Below are 20,319 nucleotides of genomic sequence, written 5' to 3' on the forward strand. Positions count from 1 at the left end.
TATATGGGGAAGAGTGACCCAGTCCCTGGCTTCCTGTTGACATCTGATTCACAGTTCTAGATTGGCTGAAAGTGCCTCAGACTCCTAGGCCAACAAAGGAGGACAACACATGTGGGCCCCCTGTCATCCTTGGAGGGCCAAGATTAGAACACAGATTCTGGCTGGGCATGGTGGCTCATACCTGTAATCCTAGCACTCCAGGAGGCCGAGGCAGGAGGATTGCTTGAGGTCAGGAGTTCAAGACCAACCTGAGCAAGAGTGAGACCCTGTCTCTGCTAAAAATAGAAAAAATTAGCTGGGCATCCTGGCGCATGCCTGTAGTACCAGCTACTTGAGAGGCTGAGGCAGGAGGATTGCTTGAGCCCAGGAGTTTGAAGCTGATGCCACAGCACTCTAGCCTGGGTGACAGAGCAAGACTCTGTCTCCAAAAAAAAAAAAAAAAAAACCACACAGATCCTGGCCTGGCTCCAGTCAGCAGGAGCAGTGCCCTGTCCATTTCATGCCTGGCATCTATGCATGCCTCCCTTCTCCTGGCTGCCCCGCCCCTGCTGTTCCTAAACCCTCTAGAGCTACTGTGAGCAGGAGGACCTGGGCAGTGGCCCTACCCACTCAGGACTTGGGTCTGGAAGAAAGTGAGGGTTGAGATTAGGCAGAGCAGTAGCAGTAGCAGCAGCAGCAGGAGGGACTCTTGATGGCCCTGGAAAAAACAAGGTTTAAACATCATTCTTTCCCCTCCTCTCCATCCTGGCCTTGGAAGCTAGTGCCAAGAGAAATTGAGGGATGTGGTGTGTGGAATGTCGGTGGTGCACCTTTCTTTTTCACACTCTCCTGTCATTGATTTTTCCATCTCTGTCCCCGCACTGCACTGCTCTTCTCACCCTTGCCTTGCACAGTGCCTGTTAACACAATGCGTGTGTGTGTGTGTTTGTGTGTGTGTGTGAAGCCTGCACCACAGTCGTGGGGTGGAATGTTTGTGCTGGGGGTGCTGTGGGCAGTTCTGCGTTCTATGTGGTGTGAGGGGCGTGTGCATGTTGTATTAGTCTGTGTGTGTGGTGAGTAGATTTTCTGTGTGTGCGTGTGTGATACATGCATGTGCACAGTGTGTATGCTGTACTTAATTATGGGTGTGAGGGGTGTGTTGTGTTACTTGGCATGAGATTGCCCTGAATGCAGCCTGCCCTGCACACCGGATGGGACAAGCCTATGGAGATACAGACTCTTGATTGGGCAGTATTGTCTCTAGGACAGAGTGCCCCATGGGGGCTGGGAAGGAGAGCCTGGTGGCGGGCGTGGGCTGGTGGCGCAGGGGTGGCTGCCTCTGGTGGCCCGGGGTCTGGCCGCCATGGGTGGCTGGGAGCTGACTTCCAGTCTTCATCTGAGAGTGTGGCTTTGGGCTCCTGTGGTGAGGCCTGTGGGTGGAGAGAGGGGGATCCCGGCCTCCCGCCCAACCCGGGGTACCTCGGAGATGGCGGGGATGGCGGGGTGGTGACTGGGGTGCCTGGAAGCAGTCGCTCCGCGGGTGCGCGGGGCTGAGGGCTGCGGCCGGGTTCGGAAAGGTTGGGAGGGGCGGGGAGCAGGACCGAAGTGTGAGGTTTAGAGAAGGGGCGGGGCTAAGAATGGGCTGGGGGCGTGGCCAGGCGTAGCCCTAGGAATTGGGGCTGCGATCTAGGGGCGGGGCTACAATCTGCGGGCAGGACTAAGGGCTGGGTCTAGAGAGGAGATGGGTGGGACTGAGGGCTGGGCCTGTCAGTAAGGTCTGAGATAAAGGGGCAGTACCAGGGTTAAAGGTGCCACAAAGAGCGGCCTGGGGGGAGCTGGGAGGCCCCGGATGAAGAACGCGGCTGGCGCGTAGACCCGGCCTGGGAAGACAACGCAGCCTAGAGCGGGAAGGGGGGAGGTGGGTGGGGGGACAGGGCAAGCATGAGGCGCAGTTAGGGGCTAGACTGGCGCGAAGCTGAGATTGGAGTTTGCAGCTGGGCGGAGGTTGGACTTCTGCGAGGACGGGTCCTGTAGAGACGAAGAACTGGGCTGAGAGCCATGTGGGTCAGGACAACAGTAACGATCGAAAGGTGGACCGAGAAGAAGACAGAGTGCGAGGCCAAGGTCTGGGGCGAGGGCGGGAGCCGCGGTAAGGAGGGGCGGGCAGAAGGGCGGGGGCGTGGCCGGGGCCGGTGGGACGGTGCTGAGCTGGGGGCCCGGTCCTGACGGAGGGGGCGGGACCCGGGGGCCGGGCCGGGGCAGTTTGGCTGGAGCCAGAGCCGGAACTCTCGGCTACAGGGCAGCGAGGCACCACTTGCCGCAGCCGCGGGCCCTGGCAGCTGCCCATGAGGCGCCGGGCTTGGCTCGAGCCCATAAGGGGTCCAGCTCCCACCCAGGCGCCGGGGCTGGGGCGGGCGGTTCCATTGACCCTGAGGGCGGGAAGGAGTCTGGGGGTTCCACAGGTGACATCACAATTGCCTCTGGGTGGGGGCGGGGCCGGGGAGGCATTTCCAAGGAGACGCAGACGCACTGCCTCTCCCTTGCTCCCTCCTCTTCCCTCCTTCCCTTCCGTGGTTCCTCCCCGCCTTCGTCTCTCCTTCCCTCCCTTCCCCTTTCGGCTGCTCTGGTGCCCACCCCCTGTGCCTCAAGGGCAGGGGGAGCTCCTTTGCTCCGCAGCACGGGGAGGATTCTGTACAAATGAGCATCACCTGTGAGTCTTGAGTTACGCCTCTGCGCTCCGATTTATGCCCCGCGAGAAAAAGACCACAACCTTCCCACTTCCTTTCACGCTGTCACCCTCCTCATCCATAATGAAGTCCTTCCTGCGTCCAGCCTCCATCACTCCTGCTGCAGGAGCTCTGGACTGCTGCTTCATTCAGAGTTCTCCTTCTGTTCTCTGTGGAACTAAAGAGCAGATTGTTCTTCTCAGATCTGAGGAGAGTTATTAAATGTCCTTCCTCCTGTCCTCCCCCTCACAAACAGAGCTGGTGGGTGTCAGGGCTTGTTGGGGGAAGTTCAGGCTCTGAACCTGCCTCTTTCATGGTGGCTCTGGAAAGAGCAAGGCCAGTGGAGTCAGAGCACAGTTTGAATCCTGGCCCTGACTCGAGCCCCTATGGCATGACCACAGGGTCCAGGTTGGATAAGGGAGGCTGTAGAGTCAGGACTGAGTAAAACCAGAGGGCGAGGAGTTGGCAGTGTTGGAGTTGAAAAGCAGGTGAAGTAGGAGGTGACAGCTGGAAAGACAGGTTTTGGATAGGGAGCTGAATGTGGTTTTAAGACTCAGCTGTGGAGCTCCTGACATATGGAGTGACCTTGTCTACAGTCAGTAGATAGGGCTGAAAGAGCACAGGCTAGGGAGCCAGGAAGACCTGGGTTTGAATCCTACCTCTGCCTTTTTTTTTTTTTTTTTTTGAGATAGAGTCTTGCTCTGTCACCCGGGCTAGAGTGCAGTGGTGTCAGTCTAACTCACAGCAACCTCAAACTCCTGGGCTCAAGCGATCGTTCTGCCTCAGCCTCCTGAGTAGCTGGGACTACAGGCATGTGCCACCATGCCTGGCTAATTTTTTCTATTTTTAGTAGAGACGAGGTCTCACTCTTGCCCAGGCTGGTCTCAAACTCCTGATCTCAAGTGATTCTCCTGCTGCAGCCTCCCAGAGTGCTAGGATTACATGTGTGAGCCACCGCACCCAGCCTTACCTCTGCCATCTTTAACTTGTGTCTTTGGACAAATTACTTATCCTCTCTGAGTCTCTGTGTCCCCATCAATAGATTGGGGCTGTGGTAGGGATTTAGAATCAAAGGCATATTTTATTTATTTATTTTTAGACAGAGTCTCGCTTTGTTGCCCGGGCTAGAGTGAGTGCCGTGGCGTCAGCCTAGCTCACAGCAACCTCAAACTCCTGGACTTAAGTGATCCTACTGCCTCAGCCTCCTGAGTAGGTGGGACTACAGGCATGCGCCACCGTGCCCGTCTAATTTTTTGTATATATATATTTTAGTTGTCCATATAATTTCTTTCTATTTTTAGTAGAGATGGGGGTCTCACTCTTGCTTAGGCTGGTCTCGAACTCCTGACCTTGAGCGATCCACCCCCCTCGGCCTCCCAGAGTGCTAGGATTACAGGTGTGAGCCACCGCGCCGGCCCAAAGGCATATTTTAAAAAGACGAGCAAGGCACCTGGCATTATGAAGGTGTGGGTCCTTCATAAATTCTCTATCCCTGGAAAAGCTCCCAGATTTGAATCTTCGGTAGAATCTACAGTGCCATAGACTATTTGTGGCCTCAATAGGGGTTTATTCTATTCTACTCATGTATTAGCTCAATCAGCCAACTGAGTACTTTCCATGTCCCAGGCTCTGTGGATACAGAGGCAGATGAAATATGGGCCTTACTCTTAAAGAGCTACAATACATAAATGTAGGGCTGGCAGAGGTGGCTCACGCCTGTAATCCTAGCACTCTAGGAGGCCGAGGCGGGAGGATCGCTCGAGGTCAGGAGTTCGAGACCAGCCTGAGCAAGAGGGAGACCCCGTCTCTACTAAAAATAGAAAGAAATTATCTGGCCAACTAAAAATATATATAGAAAAAATTAGCTGGGCATGGTGGTGCATGCCTGTAGTCCCAGCTACTTGGGAGGCCGGGGCAGTAGGATCACTTAAGCCTAGGAGTTGGAGGTTGCTATGAGCTAGGCTGACGCCACAGGACTCTAGCTCAGGCAACAGAGCGAGACTCTGTCTCAAAAAAAAAAAAAAAAAATACATGAATGTCACAAGTTCCAGGGTAAAGGGGCACAAGATGTATGTGACCAATTCCACTTGGACAGCATTGTTTTTTCCAAGATAAGGAGGTATTTCTTGGGAGTGGGTGGCAGGAGAGAAGGTATAGAAGAGGGAGGACTGGGACGAGGGAAAGATAGGTGGAAGGAATTGACAACCAAGGAAGGAATCAGGGCCCAGGTCTTGGGGGACTTGTTATGTCATGATAAAGAGTTTGTACTTTATCCTGAAGGCAGTGGGATGCTACTAAAAAGGAGGAATGTGGTTGACCAGTTGGCATTCTACAAAATTCAGTCTGGCTGCATTTTGAGGATGGGATGAGGGCAGTGAGACAGGAGGCAAGAGGCCAGGCAGGAGGCTACTGAAGCTGTCTAGGTCAGAGATGATGAAGGTCTGAACCAAGACATAGGCAGATGTGAGGGCAGGTAGGCATGGCAAGACTTGGTCATCAAGTTGGTGTGAAAGTGAGGGAAAGGATGATCCCTAGCTTTTTAACCGAGGTTTCTATTGATGTCTGAAATGACGGATACAAGAAGAGGAGGTTCATGGGCAGAAGGGAGAAGACGGCAGGTCTGTGTGGGACATGCTGACTTTAAGATGTTTTGGGAACATCCATTGGCCATATCCTCTGGATAGCGGTCTGAACTGGAGACTCAGATTTGTGTCATTTTATTGATGGATGTTGAAGCCATGGAATTGGATGACATTATCCAGGACAAGCTTTTGTAGAATCTTCTGAGGAGGTGGCCAAATACAGAACCTGGGTAATCACCAACTTAAGGGGTACAACAGAGAAAAGGGGACAGCAAGGGAGGCAGGAAAGGAATAAAGAACTAGTCAGGGAAGGAAGAAGAAGATGAGAGAAGATTGCCTTGGAGCCCAATGAACAGTCTGCAAAAGAAAGACATTTCTTGATCAGTACGGTCAAGCGAGATGAGATGAAAAGGTGGCCACCAGGTTTGGCTATTGGGAGATTGCTGGTGGCCTATGTTGATAGAGGTGTGGATGGCTGCCATGTTGCAGGTGGCTGGAGGAGAGCAAAGAAGTGGAGACACTGAGCTCACTGAAGTCTAGTGCCTAGTGAAGTGGCCCAGTATATATCTGATAAATGAATAAGTGAATAAACTTGGATTGAAAAGAAAAGGGGAGGATATGGTAGAGGGAGAAACAAGGTTGATAGCGTTTTGTTTAAAGATGATCATAGCATGTAGGGGGTGAAAAAAGCCAGTGAAGAGGGAGAAGGTGATAATTCTGGCTGGGACCTAGAACATAGATGCTTTGGGGAGAAGGGAGGAGGGACACGTCTTGCCCAGGCTAGAGGAGTTGTTGAGGGTAGGAGCATCTACAGATAATAATGGTGAAACTATCTGTTGAGAGGAACAACAGCAGTGCAGGAGTTTCCAGGAAGTGCTTAAAGCTGTTCATTTAACAAACTTTGAGTACCTACTGTGTGGAAAACAGGAGAAAGAGCTGACCAGGGACCTGTAGAAGGATGACCAAGTGCCCACTGAAGACCCAAGCAGTCAGCTTCCCTTCCTTAAGCAGGTCTCAAGTGCAGTGCCTCAAAGGATCAAGCTAGTTGTGGGAAGGAAAGGGCAAGTGGCAGACTGCCCTGTGGTTGCTGATGGCTGGGGGAGCTGCTGCCCCAGTTGCAGGTCTGCTCAGGGACACCCTCTGCCCAAGCCCATATACCCTGGGACAATTTCTGGAGCTGCCCCTCTTTGCCTAGACGCTGGCTCACTCCTATTCATCACTCCAGCTCCAGTGATGCTCCTTCCAAGAAGTCTTCCATAATCCCATCCCCCTCCCCAGTCTCGGTAGGTGGCCCTTGTTCTGTGCTCCTGCCATTTTCCTCTCTATCAGCCTAACACTATTGTCAGGAACCTCCCCTGTGTCTCTCTCCGCACTCTCTCTCCTCCCCTCTTGACAGCAGGGACCATTGCTTAAATTTCTGCATCTCCAGGGTGCAGCTGGGGGCCTGACAGGCTCCTCAGTAAATGTTTGGTGGATGAATGGCGTGGGGAGGGGTGCTGCCACTGCAGCCATTCTGTGCTTTCTCAGATGTAAGCAGGTTACCCAGCTGGGAGAGAGGACATCTGCTGGCTGGTGTGGCGTCCAGCACTGATGCGTCTACCTTCTCCTCTGAAGGTGGGTCCAGGAGACCTCTGGTCCCAGGGTCCCCACCACCCTCACTTGGGAAAGCTAACACCTGGTAGAAGGAAGGAAGTGTTTGGTCCTGAAGGGGTTACCCAGCTCCCCTCCCCCACCCCATCCCCTACAGATGCCAGAGAGATGCCCTTTCTCAAGGCCGCCATCACCCTTTTCCTGTGTTTAGCACTTTATGGTACACAAATCATATCTTTGATGTATGTGAACTTGAGTCCTCCCAACAACCCTGCAAAATAGGTTATCACCACCCTCACGTTTTGTGGATTAGGAAACGAAGGGTTAGAGAATTTGCCCTAGGCCACCCAGCAAGTGACAGAACTAAGACTTGGACTCTGGTCTGTTCAACTACAAGTTCAGGGCACTTGTCACAATGCTGTCCTTTGCCCCAGTTCAGCAATGCTGAACAAGGCTGAGATGTTGGTGATGTTCCCAGGTCCTGCCACAAACATGCCTTCCTCATTTCCCCTGGGGATAGAGAAAGGGCACAGGAAGCAAAGATGCAGCAACAGAGGTCACCAAGCAGGTCGGGAGTATGGGGAGGGGGGACTCAGGATCTTTATAGCCTTGTGGGGTAAGAGAAAGGAGCAATGTGAGGTGAACCTCAGACCAAGCTGCCCACCACTCAGCACGAGGCCACTTGGACTAACATACCCACCATCTGGGTTGATTCCCTGCTGGCGGCCAGTGTATGGTCTCGTCCCATTTCCACCCCTGGTAGGGCCTGGGTGAAGGTGCAGTCCTCGTGGCCTGTTTCAGGGAGTTAGCCAGCTACAGCACCCTATGCCAGGCTGCCAGGGAACTCAGCAGTGCCCACCCACTTCCTCCCCCAGGGTGGGGTGGAGCCCATGTCTAGAAGGAACCTGCAGTAAGGTCCCTAGTCCTCTGCCTGGTGTGTGAGACCTTGGGCTCCAGGACTGTGAGAGGCAGGTGGAGTCACCTAATGGGCTTACCTTTTAGACAGTGCCCTGAGGGGACAGCCCATGGTAGACCAGAGCCTTAGGTAAGCTCAGAGGCCAGACAGTAGACTGACATTCAGCTGGGCCACAGAGGCGGGGGACTTTCTCCAGGGTTTTTACCTGACCCCAAGTTCTCACTCCAGCAGCTTCCTCCTGCGACCTGGGAAAGGGGGCACGGTCTCTGTGCTGCCTAAAAGCGGGAGGAGGAACTCAGGCTGGGGGTGGGTTGTTCAGAACTCTGGGGCTCTAGGGACTGGGAAGGGAGAATGGGAACAATCAGGACAAGGGCCTGGGACAGGGACTGAGGAGAGAAAGGTGTCAGGAGGAAGAAAAAGGGGCTTGGAGGAGAAAGGAGAGAGAGGGAAGGACCAGAGGCTGAAGGGGAAGCCAAGGAGCATTATGTAGAGTGGCCTGGGCCTTAGCACCCTCTCCAGGCTTGTGCCACGTGCCACTGCAGGCCTGGCGGCTGGGTTGGCATTGGAGGCTGTGCGGGGCAGACATGGGAACTGAGGACGCTGCTGCTGCTGCTGGCTCTAATCGCTCCTGGTCTCCAGTCTGCCATGGCAGCAGGGACTTCCCCTGCCAGGTGCCTTGTGGAGCGGGGTCACCAATCACCTCAAGCAGGTGGGTGAGAGGCAGGCAGGAGTCAGTGGAGGGCCCCAGGAGAGCAGGCTCGCATGACAGCAGGGGGGTTGGTGTGTCAGACATGGAGCCAGACACCTGCCTGGGAGTCTGCAGGGGGCAGATGCATGCAGTGGACTGGGGCAAGGGCGGTGCTGGGCCGAGTTACTACTACTGAAGTAGAAACAGTTACGGGGTGGGGGGGAGGGGGTGTTGCCAGGTGAATCTGGTGAGGCTTTAGATTGAGCTATGCTGCTGCCGCCTTGAGTGACCCAGACCCTACCCCTGCAGGTGACTGCAAGGAGATTGACAGGTGCTGCTGGAAACATAAGCAGTGCACTGGGCACATCATCTACCCCTTCACCTCTGACTGTGGCCACCACAGCCTGCACCTACACTCTGTCAGCCACTGCGACTGTGATTCTAGGTGAGGGCCGCCTCCTCGGGGGACCCACGGCGGAGCCAGGTCCAAACTCATCGTGGTTCCCCCTTTCAACCTTTGGTCTCCCTCTTCTGTTTTGAGCTGGTGCTGCCAGCCCAGCCCCAGCTTGGCAAACCTTGCTCTGCTCCAGGAGCAATGGGGAGGAGGTCTTTTGGTAGACTGGGCCGAGCCCAGCAGAAGCCCACGCTCCCTCAGGCTGCTGGCTCTGGGCCCCTGGGGAGTCATGGCGGTGTGGGAGCCGGGCTGAGAGTCCCATGTGTGGCAGGCTGAAGGACTGCTCAGAGAAGACAAATGGCGGCTCCCAAGACTCAGGCCCAACCTGCTCCCGAGGTGTAACCCCGACCTGCTTCAACATCATCCCATCCCCTTGCTTGGCGCTCATCCCGGAGGAGGAGTGTGTGGAGCGGTTCTGGTACGGCTGGTGAGTGGCAGCGGGCTGCTGCGGAAGGGGCCTCTGCGGGTACCGCTCCACCCATCAACCTTCTCTTCCCACCCACCTCGTCTCAGGTGCAAAAGCTACAGGCCTATCTCCGTGGCAGTGATCCACCATCCCCTCCACCACGAGTGTGGGACAGATGACCTAAATGGGGAAGAGGAAGAGGAAGAGGAGGAGGAGGAGGAGGAGGAGGAGGAAAGCAAGTCTCCTGTCCCCACCCAGGTGGGGCCCACCACCACAACCACCGAGCTAGCCACCAGCACTGTCACTTGTGCTCCTGACTCTGCAGCACCCATCACCATCTGGCGCTCTGAGAGCCCCACAGGGAAGCTCCAGGGCAACAAGGTGATCAAGAAAGTAAAGAAGAAAAAGGAAAAAGAGAAAGATAAAGAGGAGGAGATGGATGAGAAGGCAAAGCTGAAGAAAAAAGCCAAGAAAGGCAAGTTGGTTAAGAAGAAAAGCCCAGTTAAATCAGAGTCTTCACCTCCAGACCTGAGGCGGTCATTAAGCCCGAGAGAGTTGGCCAGGATGTCCGAGTCCAGCCCAGAAAGCCGGGAAGAGCTGGAGAGTGAGGACAGTTACCATGACCGGGGGCAGGAGGAGCACTCCAGTGAGGATATTGTTGAGTCATCGCCCAGGAAGAAAGAGAAGAACCCGGTCCAGGGCAAGAAGCTTGGGGCCAAGCCTTTGCAAACCAGGAAGGTAAACAAGAGGAAATCTCCCCCAGCGTCAAACCCCAATCTCAGTTGAGGCCAGGGCGATCAGGGTGAAGAATAAATGCCATCAAGCCTGTAGCCAACCCCGCTGCTCTTCTCTCTCCCTCCAGCCTGGCTACTTCTTGGCGGGAGGGGTGGGCTCAGGGCTGCAGGGGTTTCTGAGAGGCAAACTGGCTTTCAAGGAGGAAGCCCAGGGGAAGGTAGGTGGGAGGGAAGGAGAGGGGCACAGCCCTGTTTCTTCCTGACACCCTAGGACCAGGGCAAAAGAGTACATCTGGATGGGGGACAGGGAGGGCTTCCCCTCTCTCCTGGGAGACTGCTTTATGTGTAATCCACGTCTAGGATAGGCAGTACTGTTTGCAGTGACACCCCCAATAAACAGAACCTTTTGACCCACTCTGCCACTGTGCCTGGCCTTTTCCTCCTCTGAGTGGCCCTGCCTCTGAGACCCTGGAGGACCTTTTGTGCTGAAGGGAACAGAGCTGAGTCCTGGCAGGAGGCCAGCTCCTTCCTCCAGCTCCTGATGGAGAAAAGCAGGGGAGGGAGCGCACCAAGTCCAGGCAGCAGCGGCCTTTTCTAACTTCTCAGCTGAGCCCCAAGCAGAGAGGGAGGCGGAAGCCTCACCCAGCACCGACTCACAAAGCTGAGAGATAAAGCCCTTGTGAAGAAACAGGGACACCAGGAGTCTAGAACGAAAACCGCAGTGGGGCCAGGGTGTGTGTGTTGGAGCGGGTTAAGCATGGGACCCACCCTGGGATACAAACACCTGACTTGTTTAGAAAAATGTCAGAGCCCAAGGCCCAGCTGGGAAAAGGGAAGGGAAGAGAGCGAGGGGCAGGGGCGCAAGCTGAGAAACCCAGATTTCCTTGTGGCTTTTCTCCAGTATGCCAGAGACGAGCAGGCATGTGGATGGGGCAGCTGAGCTGAGTGAGTGTACAGCCTTTATGAGGTACCAGGCACTGGGCCAAGGAGCTCACACACTCCGTCTCAGTCCTCCCAGCGGCCGATGCAATAGGTATCACAGTCTCCTTGTTACAGATAAGAAAGCCAGCTGAGAGACAACAGGAGCTGGCACGGGGTCACAGGATTAGGAAGTAGAACAGGGACGTGCCCCAGGCAGTCTGATGCAGAAGCCTGTTCTAGGAATCATCACCTCTGATGGATCGGAATAGGGAGTCAGGGAGCCCTCAGAGCTCCAAACGCTGCTTTGAAAGTCACCCCACAGGGAGTCGGAGAGTTGGGAGAGAGAGGCTTTGGCAAGAGCTCTGTAGAAACACTGTTTATTCAAATGATAGGCAGGAAGCGGTGGCATTGGCAGGTGGGAGGGCAGCTAGGCAGGGCTGGGCGGGTTAGCACTGCTTCCCTGTGTCCCTGCAATCCTGCTTCGACAGCCACCCAGGCTGTTGGCATCAGGTTCAGGAATACTTTCCCTCCTCTCCCTCCTGCCCCAAACTGAATAAATAGCATCCCTCTCCCCACAAGAGCTAGGGGAGACTCACGTGCTGAGCTTGGTGCCCTGCTCACAGCCAAGTCAGGTGAGGGCAGCAGCTCAAAATGGCTTGTAGGGAGTAGAATACAAAACTGTTCCACTCTCATTCTCACCTTCCTCTTCCTCCTCCCTGCCACACTCCCTCCCAGCCTGGTCCCAGGACAGGTGGTCGGTGAGGATCTGGAGTGGGAGAATTGTTACCCAGCGTACAGAGCTCAAAGTTCGCAAGGCCATCCAGCCTGTCACCCATCCAGGCTGACCACCAAAGAGAACGTCACTTCACGCCACTTTATGGACAGAAAAGGAGGGGCAGGGAGGGAGGCTGTGGGCGGCCAGGCCTTTCACAGCCTCAGAGGTAACCAGAGTCCGAGGAGCAGGTCCCCTACCGATCCATCTCGTCCAGGAGTGGGGTGGCATCGCCAGCAATGGACATGGGGGTGCTTTCGATCATGGGGCTGGGGGAGGGCCGAGGTGTCAGCCGCTGCTTCTGTTTTCGCCTTTCTGCCTCCTTTTCCTGCAGCCACTGCTCTGCCATCTTGCCCCAGTCGATGGCTGCGTGGCTGTTGGACCTGGGAGCGGGAAGAAAGGGTCTTTTGAAGTGGGATTCTCCAGGGGCTCGCCAGAAGGGAGCCTTCCCACCAATCACTAGTGAGCACCCACCCTTGCAGAAAGGGACCTCACACCTGTGGGCAGCAGCCCCTCTGCCACACTGCCCTCTTCTGTCTTCCCCTAGAAACCAGGGTCCCTGGGGGCACCAGGTGGGTCATGGCTCTCCGAGGATCCAGAGCACCTGTCTTTGCTAAGCCCTCGGCCGCTTGATACTAATAACCTCCTCTGAGCCACCGTCCAGATACTTACTTTGGCTGCTGCTGTCGCTGCCGGGAGCTGGAGGAGGGCTGGGGCTGGGCCTGGGCAGACTGCGGGGTGGTGCTGGCCTGTAGCTGGTGGTACTGTGGGGTGGTGATGGGCTGGCTTGGGGTCGTGTAGGAGTAGCTGGGGGTCATTAGTGGTGTGGCCACTGGCTGCTGGGCTGGCGTTGGGAACACCTGGAGAGGCATGAACAGTTAAGTAGGGATGGGCTCTGGGCTTGTTTGACCCTGCTGCGAGTTTCTGACAAGCTGCAAGGGTGGGCTCAGCACAGAGCTTTCCAGCTGACCCTCCCCTGAACAGTGTGTGGTTCTGAGCAGCAGAGGGAAGCCATTGGATAGCATCTGGCACACAATGGGGCCCACTTGTCCTGACCACCTCAGTTTTCTAGTGGCTTGAGGGTTCCAAAGATCCCAAAGGACGCTGGAGAGGTCAGGCCCTCTCGTATTCCCTTCCCCCTAAAATGGGCCCAACGAAAGGGCACATCTATTGGAGACAGGTCCTAAGGCTGTGGTAGCCCCATGTGTGCATGAGGCCCCTCGTGGTGGGCACTGCCAGAGGCCAGTCTATGGGACAGGGCTTGGCAAAGGATGATTATTCCCTTTCACTCCTCCCCATCCTGCACACGGAGGCTCCTCCCAAAGCCACATACATGGTAAGCGCTGCTGCCCCCTCCACTGCCGCCATAGCCATACTGGCTGGAAGCCCACTGGGCTGGGGTGGCATTAGGGTTCTGTCCTTGGCCTGTCACGGCAGCAATGGCACTGAACATCTGCGAGGTCATGTTCTGGGGCAGGGCGTTCACAGCCCGTGTCAGATCTGTAAACAACAGAGGCGGGGATGGGTGTGTTAGAGATGAAAGTCCCTCTGGCTCCACCCCTCCCATCCCCAGTCCCAGGCCCAAGCTCCTCACCTGCAAGGTTGATGTTGGCTGGGGTGGCATTGATCGAGGCAGGTGTCCGGGTCCTGCTGCTGCTACTGGGGGTGATGCCTGTAAGAAATGGCTACAATTCAGGTGGCTGGAAGAAGTCCTGAGATAGATGGTGGGAGGAAGGGCAACTGCACAGGCACAGTGGATGGAGGACCTCCCTGAGGCCAAGGAGGCTGCGGTGGGAGTAGGACGGCTGCAACGACAGCCTGGGCCTCACCCTCCCCTCACACCCCTGCAGTCAGGGGAGAGTAGAACTCACCGGGTACAGGATCCTGGTAATGATCTTTAAACCACCTGAAGAGTCCATTCACGGTTGGGAAGATTTGGCCCCGGTATCGGAATCCTTCTGGAGTCACCGTTACATATTCTATCCTGGGATTTTAGAACGAAACATGCGTCAGATACCACTTGGGGCCAGCTGTTGAAAGAGCGACCAGAACAGATGTCCACCATGTGAAGTAGCCATACTGGGTGCTAGGGGAAAGGAGAGATGACAGAGCCAGTCCCCGGCCCTGTGAAGGGAGGCTGCACTTCGAGTGGGGAGGTGAACAGCCTATGGCAGAGTATAATCACGGCCAGGGGGTCAGTGGCCCCCTGTGTGCTGGATACAGGCTGCTGGAGGAAGGTTTGCTGGAGGCTGTGCCACCATACTGGGCTGCAGTATGACGGTGGCGAACCACAGGTGAGCGTGAGACGAGGTCCCAGAATGTCAGTGTTGGAAGGGGCCTCCCAGGGCAGCAAAGTACATAAGCAGGAGTCTTTCTGTAGCAGCCCTGGAAGGTGGTTAATCTGCTCTTATTCAGCACTTCTGAGACCAGCAGAGAAGTGGTTAAGAGGACGGGCTCTGAATTAGTTCTGGTTCTAGTTCTAGTTTTAGCTTACCATTCACCACCTATGAGACTTTGCACCAAGTTACTAAACCCAAATCTCCACTTCACTTGTAAAACGAGCACTTAAATCCATGGGGTGAGCGTGAGGATAAAATGAGTCAGTCTACACATAGCACTTACAACACTTAAAATAGGGTGTTGTGCTCAATAGAGGATGGCTATCCAAAGCCAACAGACATTAAGTTCCACAGAGTTTTCATTTCTTTTAAACTGAAACCTGCTTCCCAGATCTTCTGCAAGTGTTAATTTGGCCACACAAGGAGAGTCTGTGCTCCTTTCCACGGAAAGCCATCATGTTGAATGTGGTCCCAGTTAAAGGCTCATGGGACAGTTTCCAGCCCCATCGCAGCTCCGGCTGCCATCATCTGGAAGCATGTTGGTAAGTCAGAAAAGGCTTCTCAGAAAAGAACACAATATTCCAGATGTGTCCAAGACAGTGCAGGGTCCAGAGTCTAGGGCTTCTTGTCATCTGGCCTCCGAGCCCCTGATACAGTCTAAGCTGTGCAACACGTGTCGTCAACACAGGGATAAAAGCAAAAATGCATATACCTTGGCCAAGGGCCAATGGGAGGATAGAAACAGGGCTTGGGCAGAGCAGGCTGGTGTGATCACCAGTTTGTGTAATGGACACAAAGAAAGCAGATCTAAGGAGGACTTTGTCTTCTAAGTTCAGGGTGAGCACCAGTGAGACTCTGATATAAAGGAATAACCTCAGGAAGGCCAGCCTGTCAGTCATACACAGAAAGAAGCAGGCAGGAGCTAGAGCAGAAGATGCTCTCCTGACCTGGCACGTCAGAGCAGGCAGAAAGGCAGCACATCATGGCACTCAACTCTAAGCCACCATGTGCTGAAAGCCCTGGTAAGGGTGAGGCAGAGAGTGGAAAGGGAGACCAGTGTGCGGGCACCCAATCTTTGCCAGTTGGGTGGGGAGAGTGTCTGGTGATTTACATCACTCCCTGGGAGGGAAATGAGGTCAAGGGAACTCCTTTTCCACAGTGTTGAAGAAAACGCCCTTCTTATTTGAATCTTTATCTTTTGCCTCTAATTCATTACCCTCTTTCCCCCACCTCCAACCTCCACCTCCGTTCTAAACAGGTAAGAGGAGAAAGGCAGTCAAGCAGAACCAGAGAGTACTGCTCTGGGGCCTCCACTTCCCTTCTAGCCTGTCTGTGGACCCCAGCGGCAGCACCTTCTCAGCTCCAGTGCTCACCTGGGTTTACCCCGGGGCTGGTATCCCAGTAGGAACTTGCCGGGCAGTTCCTTGCAGGCACAGATGAAATAAGGGATGAAGGTGGGCTTCTCCTTCTTAGTTTTGATGAGCAGCTCCTCTAATTTCTGGGGGTAGAATGAGGGGGAGAGGTTGGGATAGCAGCATGCTTGGTACACAAGGTCTGGTGCACACATCATGTACACTTCCTTCACCGCCTGAGTGTCCCCTACACTGAAGGGAAAGCATACATCCTTAAGTGACTGAAAGGTGTCATCCCTGGGAGGGCCCAGGGCTCACCTTGCGGTCCCCACCACTGCAGTCTTGATAATACTTGTGGTTCAGAAGGTCTCGGGCAAAGGATGCCATGGGCTGGACGTAGCGGGCGACAATCTCATCCAAGTCTTCAAATTCCTGTGGGAATAAAGTAAAGGCCCCACAAGTCACATTCAGAACGGAGACTCCTGGCCCTTCATCAAATCTACCCTGAAGAGAAACCACGGGAGGAGGTGGGCTTCCCGGTCCTGCCGAAGCCTCACTTCACTGCACAGGCCCCTCAATTTACCCATCTGTTTGAGTCACGCCCAGACACATTAGCTTACAGGGCATCGAGTCCTTTACATCCTAACTTTGATTCTTCCCTGGTGCACAGGAACAATGGAGAATTTCACCAGGCTTCTCCTCTCTAAAAACAGCAAACAGCTTTACGCAGTGGCAGTAGTGTAGCCAATGAGGTTTATCCGAGGCGTGCTTATTGCTAATTGAAAACTTTTCCCAAAACCCCACCATGACAACTTGAAATACAGTTGGCATTGGCAATTTTTTACAGTCTTTATGTCAGAAACCAGATATATGTGTATGCACATGCACATACATTTCCTCCTCTTCCTCCACGGGTGCTCTCTAGGTAGTCTATTTTAAAATTTGGAGGAAAGGGAAGGAGGGGACAAAATATACAAAATTGCTATCAAATGACTCATTCCACAAATGATCTGTTTTGTTCCTCTGTACAGCTAAAATACATATGACACATACCAGTTACCAATGTCAGGTCAAAGTGGCCGGAAAGGGCCTGTTTCTAGAAGCAGGAGTGGGGATGGGAGGTGGGCAGGTGCTGGCTCTCACCTCACTGTTGATCCAGAGAGTGGCTCCCAGGCTGAAGGCATTTTCCTTGCCCTCCTCCCGCACATCCACGTGCTGGTAGATGCCATCGCTGACTTTCCAGGTCACTGTCAGGTGGTTCTCGCCCTTGCTGCTCGGTCGGATGATCACGTCACCCTGGTCCATGGTCTCCATCATCTTTTCTGCTTGCTTGAAATTGATATTATGGAAGGATGGGTGTGCAATGACTCGCTTGATGTATGCTGAAGAAAGCAGAAAAGAAGTACAGAGCAGGTGATGGGGCTGGAAGCTGCACCAATGGGACAAGCCAGGCCTTAATTCCTGACCCAATATGGGATTCTCAGACAATTTCACTCTCTCTGGACCTGGATTTGCTGAGGTGAAGGACATGTTAACCTGGGTTCCTAGGATGCTGAGAGAATGAATCTTTAAGAGTCACAATGCAGGAGCAAAAGAAATGTCACCCCTGGGTTACAGCGCTACCCACGACTCTCCTTTATGACGTCTCCAGGCCTCAGCACCTCAAAGCCGAGCAGCCTCACCGGGAGACTGATACACGTGCATCCTGTGGCTGGAGTCCTGCACTGGGAGAGCCGCCAAGATACAGGGCGCACAGGGGTGGTGGGGGGCACACTCACTGGTCCGCTGCTGCTTCCGCTTCATGTCCTCCTCCTGCTTGTGGTCTGCTGCTTCAGCATCAAAGTCATAGTAGGTGTCTTTGGGCAGCTTCCACTCATTGTTCCTGTCCATGAGATCTGAGGTGCGACAGGTCAGGTCCGCACTGAACTTCTCGATGTCAATCTTCATGATGCGGCAGTGAACAGTCATTCCCACCTAGATCCACAGAACATTTGAGCTGGAAGGGACAAAGATGATCTAGCCCGGTGCCCTATTTCACACATGAGAAAATCAATGTCCAGGCAGAAAGGTGTGGACTGACTTGCCCAAAGCCAGCCAGCTACTGAATGGCAGACTAGGAGTTCAGGCTTGAGTCTAGTCTGCAGACTAGGGGCTGTGCCACGCACCAATGCCTCCCCCTCTAGGCAGGAAAACCAAGTGGGATCTACCCTGTCACTGGCACTCTTCCCTCCTCCCCAGAAGTTGCCTGGTTACTGTGCCCAGGATGCGATCAAAGCCTGGCTGTCCTCTTTGAAGGAGAAGCAAAACAATAGCTATTTTCTGTACCTTACCCTTGACTTCTCCCTAAACAGTGGCAAAAGCCAGTAACTCTGCATGGCTCTCCTCATTCTGAAAATTTCCCCAGGTTCATGTATTAGGAATGTCTTTCCCTAGCCCTCCTAAGTCACGACACTCAGAACAAGAGAATTTGGCAGATCTGGTAACAGCCACGTCACTAATTGGGTGATCCTGGAAAAGGGACTTGACTTCCTCGGAAAAAAGAAGACAATATTTCCTTCCCCATCATGTTGTGAAATTAGAGACAGCATATGTCAATGTCAAGTGTTGCTATCTAGTAGATAAATGGCAGCTATGGCAGGAGAATACTCTGTCAACAGAAAGGAAGCTTAGAGACTTACTCCCAACCCTTTTATGCAGAGATCATTTGAAGGTTCCTTTTGTGTCATCTGGTTCTGCCCGTAGAACTCAGGGGCTGTGCCATATACTCTGTTTTTTTTTTTTAAGAGATAAGGTCTCACTATGTTGCCCCATCCTCCCACCTCAGCCTCCCAAGATGCTGGGATTACAGGCACAAGCCACTGCACCCAGCTGTATGTGCCACACATTCTTGTCCTTCTCCTAGAGCAGCACCACCTGGCCTTGGGAGAACAGGGAAAGCCTTTCTGCTTCACAGCATGTAATGCTGGGCCCTGTTTCCTGCCCTCAGGACGAAACTGCAGCTTCCCACAGAGGAGGAGAAAGCCCTTTTCCCAAAGGACTGGCAACTTGCTGAAATTTCACAAAGACAGTGAACAAAAGCTGCTACTCATTAAGATGCTTCTCACCCTAGGTTCTTCCAACTAGCTATAAATCTCTGAAATGCTCTCCCTACCAGCAGCCTCTAGGAACAGAGCCTAACTTCTGGTGGGGACAGTCCAAAGTTAAAGAGAGCCCAATTTGGGCAGCTGAAAACTGTACTACAACCTTAGGAAAGTCATTCATCTACCTTCACTCGTTCCTCTGGCCGCTTTACCACTTTGTCACTGAGGAATTTGGTGGGAATGAAGCCGGTGACACCGTTGTCTAGCCGTGTTTTGACACCAATGGCCTGACCTGGGCATGAACCGCTGTCAAAATGGTTCCAAACCTAAAGAGGGCACAAGGAAAGAAGCTTGATCATTAGGATTCCAGCAATCATACATTCAGAAAAGACCTGCCAGGAGTGTTGTAATTTATTTTACCATTGACACCTGGCACCATAGTCCGAAAAGACAACGACAGCCAAGACAGAATTTGAACATTCATAACGTCCCTTGACTCGTGACTGATGTCTGGCACTATTGGCCATTAAATGAGTCTTTTATGTTTATCTAATCTAGATCCCTCTAGCTGCAAATGAGGCCCCTTCTATTTTGTTTAGACCCAGTGAGCGTAAGTAGTACCCATGTCGGCCTTCTCAGAACACCTCATTACAGTGAAACAGGCACCCCCTGGCATTCCTGTATCCTGGACACATCACACCGGATGCTTTTATTGGGTAAAGCTGAGAAACTGTCTCTTTTATAATCTGCCTAATAACATGTAAAGTAACCCAGAAATAACCCAGAAAAAGCTTTTAGGGTGGCTTTAATGACTTCTGGTAGATTATTCTTCTAGATAAAAATGTGGGAAAAATTTAAAGCATGGAGACTATAACAACTGAAGGGAGCCTGCAGATACCATCTAATAAGCATGTGTAGGGGACACTGGGTCTACCCTGCAGGTGAGAAATGCATGTCCCCATTTCCCTAATCTGGTGGAGCCAGACAGCCAAAGAATGGCACACAGGGGTTAAGGAATAGGTGACTGAGTCAGAATAAAAGAAAGCACACAGGTAAGTTCTGAGAAGCACATGGAGGGACTTCACATTAAACCTGTATGTGTTCTACCCCTCTTCCTTCTTTTTGTTCTTATTTGGTAAAAGTATGACCTAAAATGCCTCCATTTCTCATTCCTTCCTAGGGAACTGAGACCATTCAATCAAGGAAATCCACTGACCACAGTAACACTGCAGCACACACCTCGCTTAGTTCAGGGAAATTGTCTTGCTGACAGAAGGGGCACTGCCATAGCCCGGTCTCATCGTTGCGGATTGCCTGGTCATAGCTCTCACCCTGTGGACGCCTGTGGGCGATGCCAGTGACATTGCAGATAATGAGCTTTCCTGGAAAAAGAGGAGAGGACAACAGGGAAGGGGAAAAGAGAACAGAGAGCAGGCTGAGAAAGTGAGAGAAGTTTTCTCCTTCCCACCAACCTTTTAGTGACAGAACACCTCATTTCCTTCCCATCCTTGAGAAGGGAAATCTTCCCCTAATTTGATGATAGGGGAAAATGAGGCCTAGAAGAAGAGTGACTCCAAGATGGTCCCACAGCAGGTTGAATGCATATTTGACCTTAACTCAAGTTTTGGCTTCCAGTCCAGGGCTCTACAATCTTTTTAAATGCTTCCCTGGTCTTCCCCACCTATAATACAAACATGCCCCATTCTGCTGGAATCATTGCTTAGTTTGAACATATATAGTAAACGCAACCCCTACCCCCAGCATATCATCTTCCACCAAA

At 53.3% G+C, this 20,319-nt stretch overlaps 2 protein-coding genes and 1 non-coding gene across 7 annotated transcripts in view; 2 read left to right on the forward strand and 1 right to left on the reverse strand.

The window, feature by feature from the left end:
- The first annotated feature begins 1,932 nt into the window (after window positions 1–1,932).
- Window positions 1,933–10,450, forward strand: PROCA1 (protein interacting with cyclin A1). Of its 5 annotated transcripts, none has more exons than XM_069480974.1 (5): window positions 1,933–2,128; window positions 6,815–6,901; window positions 8,791–8,926; window positions 9,207–9,362; window positions 9,449–10,450. In XM_069480974.1, exons 1-5 carry the CDS (start codon window positions 2,038–2,040, stop codon window positions 10,125–10,127), a joined length of 1,149 nt encoding a protein of 382 aa, XP_069337075.1. In that variant the 5' UTR covers window positions 1,933–2,037; the 3' UTR covers window positions 10,128–10,450. The 5 variants fall into 5 exon arrangements, with proteins under 5 accessions (XP_069337075.1, XP_069337076.1, XP_069337077.1 ...); XM_069480975.1 differs by having other exon boundaries at window positions 9,207–9,353; XM_069480978.1 differs by lacking the exon at window positions 1,933–2,128 and adding an exon at window positions 2,677–2,689.
- Window positions 10,451–11,359: 909 nt separating this feature from the next.
- SUPT6H (SPT6 homolog, histone chaperone and transcription elongation factor) overlaps window positions 11,360–20,319 on the reverse strand; it is a 33,422-nt gene continuing 24,462 nt past the window's right edge. Inside the window, exons 27-37 of the mRNA XM_069482226.1 lie at window positions 19,779–19,921; window positions 18,725–18,865; window positions 17,238–17,433; window positions 16,603–16,841; window positions 15,778–15,891; window positions 15,481–15,605; window positions 13,640–13,752; window positions 13,363–13,440; window positions 13,102–13,268; window positions 12,441–12,628; window positions 11,360–12,151 (exon numbers count right to left, since the gene is read on the reverse strand). Coding sequence (XP_069338327.1) covers window positions 11,965–12,151; window positions 12,441–12,628; window positions 13,102–13,268; window positions 13,363–13,440; window positions 13,640–13,752; window positions 15,481–15,605; window positions 15,778–15,891; window positions 16,603–16,841; window positions 17,238–17,433; window positions 18,725–18,865; window positions 19,779–19,921 — 1,691 coding nt within the window. The 3' untranslated portion in view covers window positions 11,360–11,964. The remainder of the gene's footprint in view (window positions 12,152–12,440; window positions 12,629–13,101; window positions 13,269–13,362; window positions 13,441–13,639; window positions 13,753–15,480; window positions 15,606–15,777; window positions 15,892–16,602; window positions 16,842–17,237; window positions 17,434–18,724; window positions 18,866–19,778; window positions 19,922–20,319) is intronic.
- Window positions 16,178–16,319, forward strand: LOC138392658 (U4 spliceosomal RNA). Its single transcript, XR_011234948.1, has one exon. It is a non-coding gene; the product is annotated as a U4 spliceosomal RNA (small nuclear RNA).

Source organism: Eulemur rufifrons, chromosome 9 (assembly GCF_041146395.1).
Source record: "Eulemur rufifrons isolate Redbay chromosome 9, OSU_ERuf_1, whole genome shotgun sequence".
Classification (NCBI taxonomy): Eukaryota; Metazoa; Chordata; class Mammalia; order Primates; family Lemuridae; genus Eulemur; species Eulemur rufifrons.

Bases quoted from the DNA above. Each gene is read 5' to 3' on its own strand.
- PROCA1 (XM_069480974.1), top strand. From the start codon at position 2,038: ATGTGGGTCAGGACAACAGTAACGATCGAAAGGTGGACCGAGAAGAAG. The intron at 2,129-6,814 runs GTAAGGAGGGGC...GTGCTTTCTCAG, and splicing joins GGGCGAGGGCGGGAGCCGCG to ATGTAAGCAGGTTACCCAGC. The intron at 6,902-8,790 runs GTGGGTCCAGGA...CTACCCCTGCAG, and splicing joins GTCTACCTTCTCCTCTGAAG to GTGACTGCAAGGAGATTGAC.